This window comes from Oryctolagus cuniculus, chromosome 17, assembly GCF_964237555.1.
Source record: "Oryctolagus cuniculus chromosome 17, mOryCun1.1, whole genome shotgun sequence".
Taxonomy (NCBI): Eukaryota; Metazoa; Chordata; class Mammalia; order Lagomorpha; family Leporidae; genus Oryctolagus; species Oryctolagus cuniculus.
The window spans coordinates 5,652,932-5,667,323 of record NC_091448.1 but is presented as its reverse complement, the minus strand read 5'-3'; the positions used below and the strand labels follow the sequence as shown (position 1 = coordinate 5,667,323).

General features: G+C 58.1%; 1 protein-coding gene across 3 annotated transcripts in view; it reads left to right on the top strand.

Moving 5' to 3' along the window:
* The window catches only part of TMEM104 (transmembrane protein 104), a 57,598-nt gene that overhangs the window by 2,922 nt on the left and 40,284 nt on the right, over positions 1–14,392 (top strand). Inside the window, exons 3-6 of one of the 3 annotated variants that reach the window (XM_008252132.4) lie at positions 8,437–8,558; positions 10,657–10,738; positions 11,130–11,226; positions 11,690–11,770. In XM_008252132.4, the coding sequence (XP_008250354.3) occupies positions 8,437–8,558; positions 10,657–10,738; positions 11,130–11,226; positions 11,690–11,770 (382 nt within the window). The other 2 variants (XM_070060348.1, XM_070060349.1) reach the window with 2 other exon arrangements.

The following is a 14,392-nucleotide window of genomic DNA, read 5'->3' as shown; positions in this document are numbered from 1 at the left end:
CCTAAATCCTGGTCAGTGCTTCTACGTCGTCAGCTGCCTTCAGTGTCCTTTCCCAGCGGTCAGAGGGCACGCTGCTGTTGAAAGACACTGGTAGGGCCGGCGCCGCGGCTCACTAGGCTAATCCTCCGCCTGCGGCGCTGGCACCCCACATTCTAGTCCCCGTCGGGGCGCCGGATTCTGTCCTGCTTGCTCCTCTTCCTGTCCAGCTCTCTGCTGTGGCCGGGGGGGAGGGCAGTGGAGGATGGCCCAAGTGCTAGGGCCCTGCACCCCATGGGAGACCAGGAGGAAGCACCTGGCTCCTGCCTTCGGATCGGTGCAGTGTGCCGGCCACAACGCGCCGGCCATAGCGGCCACTTGGGGGGTGAACCAACAGAAAAAAGAAGACCTTTCTCTTTGTCTCTCTCTCTCACTCTCTCACTGTCTGACTCTGCCTGTCAAAAAAAAAAAAAAAAGTAAAGACACTGGTGATGCCTGAGTGCTGTGACGTGGGTGACGCTGCCGGATGGGAGGTGGGGCGGGGAGAGTGCTGCTCTCACCTCCTGGGGCACGGGGCAGCAGGGACCTTGCCTCCTGCAGTTCAGCCCAGGGCAAGAGTCGAGGACTGGGAGAAGCTTGGTTCTGCTCGCGAGCTTAGGTCTTTGCGTGGTCTGCAGGAGGCCCTGACTCCTCCGCTGTCCGCCCCGCTTCCCGGGCGGCTGGCTCCACGCAGCAGCCACCTGACCAGCAGAAGAGAATGTCTCCTTTCTCTTCCTCCTTCCCCGCGGCGCCTCCTGACCTGGCCCGTGCCGGCCCACGTCCACGTATCTGTTCCTTGTGCTCAGTCCATACCAGTTACCTTCAGCGAGGGTCGGGACATCTGCGTTACCCGCAGCGTCCCTGGGCCTGTGCTTGCAGCAAAGCAAGACAAAAATGCTCCCCTGTTTCTGCCCCCACTGCCAGCACTTTATTCTGAATTAAGTTCTTTGTACGGTTCTCAAGTTTCTTTTTCTTTTTTTTTTTTCTTTTATTTATTTATTTATTTATTGACAGGCAGAGTGGACAGTGAGAGAGAGAGACAGAGAGAAAGGTCTTCCTTTTTTCCATTGGTTCACCCTCCAATGGCTGCTGCGGCCGGCGCACCACACTGATCCGAAGGCAGGAACCAGGTGCTTCTCCTGGTCTCCCATGTGAGTGCAGGGCCCAAGCACCTGGGCCATCCTCCACGGCACTCCCGGACCACAGCAGAGAGCTGGCCTGGAAGAGGGGCAACCGGGACAGAATCCGGCGCCCCGACTGGGACAAGAACCCGGTGTGCTGGCGCCGCAGGCGGAGGATTAGCCTATTGAGCCGTGGCGCCAGCCAAGTTTCTTTTTCACAGATAAATTTGAAATTTTTCTTGGGAACTTTTTTTTTAAAGGATTTATTTATTTGAAAGGCAGCGGCAGAGAGAGAGGTCCTCCATCTGCTGGTTCACTCCCCAAGTGGCCACAATAGCTGGGGCTGGGCCAAAGCCAGGAGCCTGGAACTCCATCCAGATCTCCCACATGGGTGCCAGGGGCCCAGTACTTGGGCCATCTTCCACTGCTTTCCCAGGCACTTTAATAGGGAGCTGGGTTGGAAGTGGAGCAGCCGGGACTCGAAACAGCGCCATATGGGATGCTGACATTGCAGATGGCGGCTTCACCTGCTATGCTACAGTGCTGGCCCCTGGGAGCAGGCTTATTTTATTGTCTCTGTCCCTAGCAATGGTTCTCAACTGGCGTTCATCTTGTCACTAGAGGACAAATTTAACAATGTCAGAAGACACTATGACTGGCCTGGTAGCATTGGTTGGGGGGGAGTTGTTACTGGCAACCAGTGGCCAGATGCTGTGGGTGCTATTGAATGTCCTACAGTGCACAAAGAACAACCCGCCCCTACATGTCAACAGTGCCCAGGTTGGGAAACCTTAATCTGTAGTAGACCTTTGACCTTTCGCATCCCAAAACCTGCAGGCATTCCTGAGTTTACAAATGCTTCCTGGGTGGCTTACCTGCCCATAAAACTTTTGCCCGCGAGCCTCTTTGCTTTATCTTTTCTTCCGTCATAAGAACCATCACTACCTGGTTGAACCGTTTTCTATAAAGATCAAGTTTTGATCCCTTGTAGAAATGGCAAGCCGAGAACAAAGCTGCAGCGAGATCAGCTGTCAGGTGGGCAACTGGGGTCTTTTCTGTGGGTGCCCTGCTTAAAACCCCCTGAAATACCGAGCCCCCATCCAGGAGGCCTCTGCAATGTCTGACTCCAGCCCCACTGTGGCCGGTCTTGCCGTGCCTCAGCCGCACCAGCCTCTGGAAGCTCCTGGAATGTCCCTGCCTCTTTCCCACCCCAGGCCTTTGTCCCAGGAAGTCCCTGACCTGGGCAGTACCTGCTCATCCCTCAGGTCCCAGCCTGAATGGCACCACGAGGCCATCCCTGAGTGCCCTCTGTGTAAATGCACCCCTCGCTCTTTGTCCTGGCACCCTCTCTTGTCTTCACAGTGGTTCTTTCAAGCTGTGGTCATGATCTGTCTGCCTGTCTCCCTTATTTGTTTGAGAGGCAGAGCTCCCGTCTGCTAGCTTGTTCTCTAAAGACCACGAGGTCCAGAGCTGGGCTGGGCCGAGGCGGAAGCTGGGCACTGGGAACTCTGTCCAGGTCTCCCACATGGGTCGCAGGAACCAGTTTACTTGGCCATCACCTGCTGTCTCCCAGGGCCCACACTAGCAGGAGCTGGGGTCAGGAGCTAGAGCAAGGAGTCGAAGCCAGGCACTCCCGTGTGGGGTTTGGGCATCTTCACTGCCAGGCCGAACACCTGCCTCTCCTATCCCTGTTGCTTGTCTCCTCCTCTTTGAGGTCAGGGGCCAGTCTGTGTGTGTTCACCGTCACATCCCCAGCTCTGAGCCCAGGGTCTTGCCCACAGAGGGCTCTCAGCTGAGCACACAAGTGAACTAGTTAGGTGACCCTGCACCCTCGAACACACCAGCCTCAGAGTGCCAGTGGTTGAAACCAGCCCCAGCCGTGAGCACAGGTGAGTTTGTTGTAGGCCGTCCATCACCCTTGGTCAGAAGGCCGGCAGTGAGCCCCGGGCCCTGCGTCCCATCCTGCCAGCTTATTCCATCTGCACTGCCCTGAGCCAGGAGCATCATGGCCTGGCCATGCCGGGATCTACTAAATGCTGTAGGAAGAGCACTCAGACTTGTACTCCTTCGTGAGATCAAATGGCGATGCTGACACCTGAAACTACGCACACGGCAGGCTCACACCAGAGGTAGCCTGGTGACTCCTATCCTTAGGCACCTGTGGCATGCAGAAGTGGCCACAGCAAGACTCCGATTAGACACAGGGGAAAAGAAATGCAGTCTTCCCAGCACCTGCGGGAGGCAGGCCCCGGACCCCCGTGGACAGAACAGACAGAAACCCTGGAGGCTCAAGGCCCTTATAAAGTGGCAGAACATTTGCATGTAACCTCCCACACATCCTCTTGTATCCTTCACATCACCCGTGGACTGCCTGACAACTGTAAATGCCATGTATGTGATCCTTACATTGTTTAGGAAATCGTGACAAGGACAAAGACTACTGTTCACCTTTTTTTTTTTTAATGTGTTTTATCCATGGTTGTGTGACTTTGTGGACGCATAGCCCAGGGCTATGGGGCCTCCTCTACCAGCATCTGAAACCCAGGTGGGGAATAAGAAGTCTTTGTTTAAATTGATTTAAGATTTCTTTATTGGGGCCAGCACTGTGGTGTAGTGGTTAAAGCTGCTGCCTGCAGTGCCGGCATCCCATACGGGTACCAGTTCAAGTCCTGGCTGCTCCACTTCCAATCCAGCTCTCTGCTATGGCCTGGGAAAGCAGTAGAAGATGGCCTAAGTCCTTGGGCCCTGCATCCACATGGGAGACCCAGAAGAAGCTCCTGGTTTCGAATTGGCCCAGCTCTGGCTATTGTGGCCATCTGGGGAGTGAACCAGCAGATGGAAGACCTCTCTGTCTCTATGTCCCTGCCTTCCTGTAACTCTTTCAAATAAATAAATAAATCTTTGTAAAAAAAAAACAAAAAAGATTTATTTACTTGCTGTATTTTTTTAAAGATTTATTTTATTTTTGAAAGGCAGAGCTATAGAGAGGGAGAGACAGAGATTGAGAGAGAGATCTTCCATCTACTGGTTCACCCCCCAAATGGCTACAACAGCCAGGGCTGAGCCAGGCCAAAGCCAGGAGCCAGGAGCTTCATCCGGGTCTCTCACATGGGTGACAGGCAGTGGCCCAAGCACTTGGGCCAGCCCCCTGCTTTCCCAGGAGCATTAGCAGAGAACTGGATCAGAAGTGGAGCAGCCAGTATTCAGACCGGTGCCCGTGTGGGACACTAGCAGTGGCTTTACCTGCTACGCCGCAGCGCTGGCCCTGGAATAAGAATTCGAAAGTTTGAAGCAAGATAAATTTGGGAGACTGGGAAGGGCTTTGTAGTGGCTAGAGCATTTGGATGGAGCCTAAGGCCTGGGTGAGAGTTGAGGGGTTGGAAAGGAGATGGAGGAGGGCTTGGTGCCCTGTGCAAGGGTAAATGTGCTGTGGGCAGAACTGTCTCTTGTCAAGAGGAAGTCCCCCCACCCCATCCAGCATGCAGATGGGAAGCCTGCCCTCTCTCTCTGTGTCTCTCTCTTAAGATTTCTGTATTTGGACCAGATCTCTGCTGTGGCCAGGGAGTGCAGTGGAGGATGGCCCAAGTGCTTGGGCCCTGCACCCCATGGGAGACCAGGATAAGTACCTGGCTCCTGCCATCGGATCAGCGCGGTGCGCCAGCTGCAGTGCGCCAGCCGCGGCGGCCATTGGAGGGTGAACCAACAGCAAAGGAAGACCTTTCTCTCTCTCTCTCTCTCTCACTTTCCACTCTGACTGTCAAAAATTAAAAAAAAAAGAAAAAAGATTTCTGTATTTGTTTGAAAGGCAGAGTGAGTGACAGAGAGAGAGAGGTCTTCCATCCACTGCTTCACTCCCCCAGTGGCCACAATGGCCAGGGCTGGGGCTGAGGCCTGGAGCCCCATCTTGGTCTCCCTTGTAAGTAGCAAGTGCTTCGGCCATCTGCTGCTTTCCCAGGCACATTAGCAAGAAGGTGGGTCAGAAACCGAGCCACTGGGACTCAAAGCAGCGCTCCAATATGGGATTTGGCATTGCAAACGGCGGTGTTACCTGCTGTGCCACAACACTAGCCCCAAAGCCGGTCTCTCTCTGGTCATCACCCTGTCCCTCCATCCTCCCCAGCTAGGCCCCAGGGTCGTGGTTGACAGTCACTCTCTCTGCCTCTTCATGCTTAAAATAATCTGATTGAGGCTGGGAAAAGTGGCCTCACTTTGTGTGTTTGATCACCAGTTCAGCACATGCATATCTTAGAAACATCAAAAAAATATAGAAAAGTGCATCTTTCTAAGAATGGGAAGTGAAAAATGAGACATGGGTGGGCATTGCCAGAGAGTCAGTGTTTGTTGTTTTTAAACGAACAGAAACAGGCGGTAAAGCAAACGCTGAGTCAACCCGTTTAGCATACAGGAAGAGCAAGTGGGAGTCAACCGCGGTCTCCAGGCTGGGAGATTCGCTGGCACTGTGAAGAGGAACAGGAGCCGGGGGCGGCCAGGGAAGACTGAGTGGCACTGGGATGTGGAAGGGCGGGAAGGAGGCCACTAGAGGGCTGTTCAGGCGGAGGAGACGAGCCAGCGGTGCTCCTGAGGTCGGCAGAGGGGTTGGTGCTGTAACAAACTCAGTCATTTCTGTCCGGCTGGGGTAGTTATAGCCAGAGGGCCAGGCTGGGTGCCATGGAAAAGTGGTTGAAGAGAGTCCGCTAATGGCAGAGTGAGAGGAAGATAATAAAGACTGAGAAACCCACTGGGTTTGACAAACAGGAGGTCATTGATGATTTTTAAGAGTGGAGCGGGGGCAGCCAGCGCTGTGGCACAGCAGGTTAAGCCTCTGCCTGCACCACTGGCATTCCATGTGGGCGCTGGTTTGAGGCTCAGCTCCTCCGCTTTCAATCCCGCTCCCTGCTAATGGCCTGGGAAAGAGGTGGAGGATGGCCCAAGGGCTTGGGCCCCCACATCCATGTGGGAGACCCGGAGGAGCCTCCTGGCTTCAGCCTGACCCAGTCCCTGCCGTTTCAGCCATTTGGGGAGTGAACCATGGATGAAAATTCTCTCTCATTCTGTTTCCTCCTCCATCTGTATCTCTGCTTTTCAAATAAATAAAAAATAAATCTTAAAAAAAAAAGTCCTGGCCAGCACCGTGGCTCAATAGGCTAATCCTCCGCCTGCAGCGCCGGCACACCGGGTTCTAGTCCCGGTCGGGGCGCCGGATTCTGTCCCGGTTGCCCCTCTTCCAGGCCAGCTCTCTGCTGTGGCCAGGGAGTGCAGTGGAGGATGGCCCAAGTGCTTGGGCCCTGCACCGCATGGGAGACCAGGAGAAGCACCTGGCTCCTGGGTTCGGATCAGCCCGATGCGCCGGTCACAGCGCACCGGCCGTGGCAGCCATTGGAGGGTGAACCAACGGTAAAGGAAGACCTTTCTCTCTGTCTCTCTCTCGCTGTCTACTGTGCCTGTCAAAAAAATAAGAAGAAAAAAAGTCCTGGGGCAGAAAAATGAAGTGTGGGGACTTGGAGATGAAGGCAGCATGTGTTGTGGGTGAGTTTACAAAGGGGAGGTGGGGATCATATTTTAAATGGCTCAAGGCAGTTTGTATGCAGAGGAGGGAGCCAGAGGGAAGAGAGAATCCAGCAGGATGGGATGGACCCAGAAGTCCAAGTGCAAGTCGTAGCCTCCTCCAGGAACAAGGACGTGCTCTCCACAAAGGCAGGCAGCAAGGATGAAGACACCCATTTTTGTTGATTTTTAATTTTTTATTATTTATTTTTATCTACTTGAAGGGCAGAGAGATCTTCCATTTACTGGGTCACTGCCCAAATGCCTGCAATAGGCAGGGCTGGGCCAAGCCAGAGCCGGGAGCCCAGAACTCCATTCAGGCCTCCCAAGCACTTGAGCTGTCATCCGCTGCCTCCCAGGATGCACTGGCCAGAAGCTGGATCAGAAGCACAGTAGCCCGGGCTCCAGCCAGGCGCCCAGTGTGGGACGCAGGCACCCCACGTGGCAGCTTAACCCGTGGCACCGCAATGCCCACCTCGAAGACACCGATTTTTGGAGCCAGGAAGGAGTGAGACTTTGGGTGCACATCAGACGGCCCAGTGCCCCCCATAAAGTAGGAAATGGAGCCTTCACCTCCGAGTGCTGGGGACCGCAGGCCTGGGGCTTTGAAGAATGAGGTTCGGAGCAGTCACTGTGGGAAATGCCAGGGCGTCCCCTTGAGGAACAGGGAGCTCCTGCTGCTCCCCTAGGTGAAGGAGCCCTTTGTTGCGGGACCTGCCCCAGGGAACCGAGGAGCGCAGGTGCTGGGCCTCCGCGGAGCCTGGGTTTCCAGTAGGGTTGGGGAGGAAGAGGCAGGTGGGGCATGCTCAGTGGGACCAGCGGGTGGGGCTCAGAATGGTACTGAAACCAGGAGCCTGGAGCCTCCCCCTCCCCCTCCCCCTCCCCCTCCCCCTCCCCCTCCCCCTCCCCCTCCCCCACTCTGCCTCTCAAATAGATAAAACTTTAAAAACAAAAACTAAGTGATGCCCACCTGGGGAAGGGGAGCGCCTCGTGACAGAGCAGGGGTCCACGGTGGAGATCCTGAGAGGGGAATGAGTGTGCCAGACCGGGCAGGAGGCGAGGTGGCTGCAGTGGGAGCAGAGCCGGGATCCCCCAGCAGCAGCCCGACGGGCCACCCCAGGGTTGGCTGCGGCTGGAGGGGACTTGCTGCTAATGGCAGTGGGGTTTCCTTGGGGGTGACTGCCCACGCATGTCGACAGTAGTAAAACCCACTGAATTGAAAGGGTGCGTTTTATGGTACATGAGTGATTTTTTCTTTTTTTCATAAAACTCCCTGATGTTGGTACGGGGCGGTGGCTAGGAAAAGCGCAGTGCAAATATCAGTGTCCTGGAGGACAGCCGCAAGGGTGGGTGGGTGGAGCTCAGCTGTCTTGGAAGCCTGGGAGTTCCTTTGAGGTGTGTGTTCCGGGCACCCTCGTGCCTGGCTGTGTCCCCAGGAGGTGTGCGGTTGAGCACTAACACCTGTGGTGAGGGTTTGAACAATCACAGATGCTTGGCGGGTGGCAGGGATGACAGCAGTCGCAGACCCAGGCTGGCCCTCGGAGACCGTCCAGGAGCTGGTGTTTGGCTGCCCGACACCTGGCCGCTGGGCCGGCCCCATAGGGTCCAGGTGCGGTTCTCCCTTCTCTCCTGCCTCCCTACCTGAGCGCCAGCTGTGGCCTCCCCGGTGGCGCTGTCTCCCAGGGCGGTCCCTGGGAGCTGCTGGGGCAGAAGCCAGTCTGTTTCTGGGCTTGAGTGTCCTTCCTGTTGCTTCCAGGTGGGGCTGGTGTACATGTTTAACCTCATCGTGGGCACGGGCGCGCTCACCATGCCCAAGGCCTTCGCCACGGCCGGGTGGCTGGTCAGCCTCCTCCTGCTGCTGTTCCTGGGCTTCATGAGGTAAGAGGCTGGGGGAGGCTGTCGCAGGGGCCTGGGGTGCCCGATCTCTTTCTGAACAGGTGGGTGCTTGAGGGGTGGGAGGTGTCTGTCTCCAGGGTGACCGGGCGCAGGAGGGCAGATACAGAGTTCCTGCGGTGTCTGCTGGCCGGGCAGTGGCACAACTGGAGCAGATAAAACTCAGACATCTGATAGGCCTGGAGAGTGTGGCCGCACGCTGGCTGCTCTGTGCTGTCTATGCTGTGAGCTTTCTGGTTCTGCTCACTGAGAAAAATCCCACCTAGCCACGGAGAAAGACTCTGACCCACGATTTAGGTGATAAAGGAGTCATTTTGTGACTCAGGATTTGCCTGGGGTGAGTCACAAAGCAAGCATCAGTGGTGAATGACCTCACCCGCCTGGGGCCTCCCCACACCTTCGGGGCGCCTGCTTCTTGAGCCAGGTGTGTGGGAGTCACCAGCAGGTGCCTTGTATGGGGGGGAGGGCTCAGTTCCACTCGAGGTCACTCTGAGGGCTTCCACGTGTGGGTCTGAGATAGTTTTGCAAGTACTGCAGGCCAGGTGCTCCCAGGCCCCCTGGCCAAGCCAGGTCTGCAGCAAAGAGGGAGAAAGGAATGCCTGGAGACACTCCCAGAGCTCCTCCCCCGGGAGCAAGGGGCGGCGCGGCTCTGTGCCTCCCAGTGACCAGTGTGCCTCACGGTACAGACGGATCCCTGCCCGGGCAAAGCTGAGTTTATGTTGTGGGGAGACCAGCAGGTAGTTAGGAAGCAGTGGAAGGCGATGAGTCACGTGGGAAAAAAGAAAGTGCAGGGCAGGGTGCAGGGCAGGGGTGACTCAGTTTCGAGCAGCGTGGCCGGGCCGTGGAGGGCAGGAGGAAGGCGCCAGGGAAGCTGAGCCCGGAGGAGGCTGTGGTTTCCAGGTTCTTGTGTGAGGTGCTGGAGTGGCCCTGGGGTGCGGGCTGCTGGTGGCCTGCAAGCCCTGGCTGCCGAGAGCTCTGGGAGTCCCCTTTAAAGGACCTTCGCGGCAGCCACCGAGCGGGGGGTGGTTCCTGGGCGCCCCTGTCGCAGCCCCTCCTCACGCAGCTCATCCCTGTTGAACATGATCAACGAGTTGGTTCTCTGCAGCCCCGAGCAGTCTCTTGATGCCTTAATTAAGATGGATTTTAGTTTTACTTCCAAAGAGAAGGGAAAAGCTAAAGCCCTGAAAATGGTCACTTAAGCAAGATAATGAGAAACCTCTCAGCGGCGCTGGGGGCGGAGGGAGTGGGAGTTCCAGGGCTGGCTCCCCTCCCCCACCAGAGGGGGCTTGGTTGTGGCTCCTTGCTGCAGCCACCTGACTGTGGAGGCGGCCAGGGGCAGGGGTCAGCCCTCTAGGAGGGCGGTCCAGGCAGGCACCCTGCTGACCTCAGGAAAGAGACACACAAAGGCTCATCCCCAGTGTCGTGGCCGGCTTGGATTCCTGGCTCAGGTCTTGCAGCCCGCCCCTGCGTCTCCCGCTGAGGTTCTCCCAAAGGAAAGCCAAAGGTGACTTTTCCCCTCTAGTCGACTTCCAGGCGAGCGTCTGGTCCCCTCTCCCAGTGCCCCTCTTGGTTGGGGCTCCTGTTACTCAGAGCCAGAGAATCCGGAAGGTAAAAGCCCTGCCCGCGCCAAGTTTCCTTTTCAATTACCCATGCCCGCACTCCGTCCGTCTGTGGATGCGATCCGGAGCCGACCGCCTGTCTGTGTCCTAGCAAGGACAGGAGAGCTGCCCGCCGTCCTTACAGAAGCCGTGGGGGCCCTTTGGGAACCGCCTCCTCCAGCAGCTCAGAGCCTCATGTCCTGTCTGTCCCCAGCAGACCCTGCGTCCTGTCCCCGTGTCACCTCTCGCTGCCCCCAGCTCACTCCCTCGCATCGGCTTGTTTCTCTGTAACCTCTCCCATGCATGGGAAATAGTCCGCGCACAAGCCGTCGGGTGTGCACATGCACACGTTTTACCAGGCGAGACCTCTTGAAAGTTCTCTAGGGAGCCACTCAGGAGAGAATGCTCGGTGCTGGCCGCCCGCCGCTTTTCCTTCGTCTCCCGCGCTGCTGCCTCTGGCAGTTAACACCTGGCCTCCCCTGCAGCTTCGTGACCACCACCTTCGTGATCGAGGCCATGGCCGCGGCCAACGCACAGCTCCACTGGAAGAGGATGGAGAGCCACAAGGTGGGTGCATCGCCCCTGTCCCTGAGCTGTGCCTCTGCTCAGTCCTGTACCCAGGGCCGACCTTGGCCGCCAGCGCCCCCCGGAGCCTTGCCCCGGGCTGAGGCCCAGAGCAGAGCAAGCCGAGAGCGTGAACACAGCCTCCACCGAGTCCACGTCGTGGCTGCACGCCCCCGCCCCTGCGAGTGCCAGCTCAGCCCTGAACCTTCGTGCCTGGGAGCCCTGCTGACTGTGCCCCTGCAGTGGGGACGTTTGAGAGCCTCCTGGTCAACACCTCCTAGAAAGGAAGAACAGAGGCCGTGGGCTTGCCTTGTGCCGTGCATTTTCTGTGGCTGTAGACTGCTTCTCTCCTCCTTCCCCTCCCCCCTCCCCCCTCCCCACCCCCAACCCTCAGGAGGAGGAAGACGACGACTCCTCCACGGCCTCAGACAGCGACGTTCTCGCCCAGGACAGCTACGAGCGGGCGGAGAGACGGCCCATCCTGTCTGTGCGTAAGTCTTGGGATCTCGGCACTTCCTGCGGTCTGTGGGCTCCCTTTCCTGGCAAGAAGGCCCTGGGGGGCTCCCTGTGGACACCCCGTGGACACCGTTGGGAGAGGAAACAGGACACAGGCCTGGCCCACTGCCTCTGCCACCCACCTGGCACGTTACTTGACCTCCGTGCCTCAGTTGCCCACCTCTCCTGTTACTGTCATGACCGGATGCCTGGGAAAGTGGAAACTGGAGTGGGATGGGTCCCCGGCTTCTCTGCTCCTCCCACCCTCTCCTTGCTGCCTCACCCTCGGCCGGGCCAGGCCAGGGCTCCCAGCCCAAGGAGTATCCCCGAGTCCCCTCCTGGACCTGGGAGAATTTCCTCCAGCGAGTGAGACGCTTGATGCTGTCAGACTTCTGGAGAATTCTGTGAGCTGCACCGATGGGGGAGCCATCTCATCTCCCTGTTCTTGTGGGTTCGCAGAGAGACGTGGCTCTCCTGGCCTTTTTGAGATCACAGACCGTGTGGAGATGGGACAGATGGCCTCCATGTTCTTCAGCAAAGGTAGACGTTCTCGGGGCGGGCACAGGGGAGGGACAGCCAGGCCCCCCTGGGGCTGTGCTCTGACCATGAGGAGATGGGGGGAGCCCCGGTGGGCTTGCTCCCAAAGCGCGCTCCGAGAGCCCACGCTGTCTCCTGCCCCGGCAGCGGTCAGCCGGTGGAGGCTGCCGGGAGCTCTGTGCCTCTCGCTTGAGTCCCTCTAACTGCTGTTTTCTCGTGGCCTCTCCTGCCTGGGACGACACCTGACAGACAGGATCTGCTGTGCGCACGCGTGGCCATGACTCCCTGGTGACCAGCAGAGGGCGCTGGGAGCCCGTTCCCAGGGCTGCTGTGGGCTTGAGAGCCCTCAGTCTGGTCCTGATCCCTGTGGGCTCCTTCCTGGGATTTGAAGGTGTCCCCCCAGGGGGCCCAGTGACGACCTTTGATGCCCCCTAGCAGATCTCGTTCTTCTGGAAGATGAGCTCTTTAGGAAGAGTTTTTGATCCCAGACTTGTCGGACTCTGCTGCAGAGTCAGGATCTCTGTGGGCCCCTCCCCTCACAGCTGTCCTGGGAGGTTTCCTGCCCCTTCGTCAAGGTCCCTGGTGGGGTTAAGCGTCCAGGCTGTGGTTGGCAATGCATCTGGTCCAGGGGGCGGTGACCGTCAGGGGAGGTCCTGGCTCTGCACTCCCTCCTGGACCAGCCTTGCAGAGGTTTCCAGAACTCGTCAGGACTGCGCTGGCCGTGGCCAGCCTGCTTCTGTGCTCTTCCTTTGATTCACGTCTGTCACCCCCACCTCGTTGGGCCAGGAGGGCTTTAGGGTTTCCTCCTGGAAGAGGCACATCCAAGGGACAACACACACCGTGTTCTCGTGTTCTGCAGTCTGCCCTGGCTTCTTTAGGAATCCTAGGAACCAGTGGCTTGGATTTGCCAACCCCGACCCCAACCAGGCTCCTAGCATGAGGACAGCCCCCCCCCGCCCCCGCTTGGCGGGAGCCGCTGCCACCGCCTCCTCCACAAGAACCCCCAGGCCCAGGCCATTCTTTGTTGTGGAGCCCGCCCTGGGCACTGTAGCGTCCCTGGTCTCTCGCAGTCACACCCCCGAGTTCACGACGCTCGGAGCTGGGCTCAGACATATCCGTGTATCCTCAGAAGGGGCCGGGGACCCCCCCCACTCCCTTCCTAACACACAGGTGTCTGTGTGGCACCTTCGCCTTTGGCAGGGCTGCCTCCCTCCCCGGAGGGCTCCCTCGGGGCCCCGCTCATTTCTCGTGGGCAGCAGCATCAGGTGCATTCCTTGGCCTCCCCTCAGGATGGGCCCTGACCCTCCGCCCTGTGTCCAGCAGTGGAACGTGTTGGTCACTGAGGGCCCAGGGCAGTTCATGTGCAGCACTGGTACTGGTGCCGCTGGCAGGTGGCAGGGAGGGTCACCACCGCCTCGCGGAGGGCAGGCCGAGACGCCGGGGCCTGAGCGATGCAGGCCCTGAGCTTGCACGTCAAGGCCCTCCCTTATGGCAGGAAGGACCTGCCACCAGGATGACCAGAAAGCAGGCCAAGGCCCTCCTGGGTCCTCTCAAGAATCATATTTTCTGGTCTTTTCCTCCCAGACTCCCAGGCGCAGAGCTGACCTCACAGGGCCCAGGCTGCCATGTCCTAGCTCTGCCCCTCGGGACCCTGCAGGCTCTTCTGAGCCACAGGATTAGCAGGGAGCTGTCACTTCATTTTTTTCCTGCTCTCAGAGAAGCCAGCAACTTGAGACCAGTAACATCAAACACTTGAGCACTTAAGTCTGAAGGGGAGTTCGAGACTGGCCGCTTGGGCCGTGCCCCCACGTTGTAGAGGCCCAGCCGCTTCTTCCAGGGCTTCTGCGCCTGGTCTTTACAGCGGGAATCCACGTGGAGGTGGTACACGTGGGATTCTCAGGATGAGAGACGACTGGGGATTTGCCGGAGTCACAGAGTGGGTCTGATGGAATGAGGCCAAGAGCCCCACGTCCCAGGCCCTGCCTCAGGCTGCGTCTGGAGCCGGGGAGCTGCAGCGGCATGGAGGGAGGAGGGGTCGTCGTGAGCACCATCTCTGCCCAGCTTGGAAGTGGACCAGACTGAGAGGGAGGCACTTGGTCTTTAGAAATTGAGGGCTTTTTTTTTTTTTAATGATTTATTTATTTATTTGAAAGGGAGAGTTACAGAGAGAGAGAGAGGCCCTCCATCCGCTGGTTCACCCCCCAGATGCCTGCAGTGGCAGAAGCTGGGCTGATCCAAAGCCATAAGCCAGGAGCACCCACACGGGTGCAGGGGCCCAAGGACACGGGCCATCTTCTACTGCTTTCCCAGGCCGTAGCAGAGAGCTGGATCGGAAGTGGAGCAGCCGGGACTCGAACCATATAGATGCTGGTGCTGCAGGCTGAGTCTTAGCCCACTACACCAAGCATCCACCCCAAGGAAATCAAGTGCTCGTTACCCTCTTGGTTTCAGCTTCGCAGAGCTGGGCCTGACTTCCCATCGAAGGCTGTGCTTAGAGCCCCATGCTTGCACAGTAGGGATCCTGGCCCCGACACACCTTGGGGTTCCACTCCTGGCTCGGGCACCTCTCCTCTCTTCCCCTGCTACCTGACCGCAGCACGAAGGCCCCTCTGGTTCCCCCCAGGC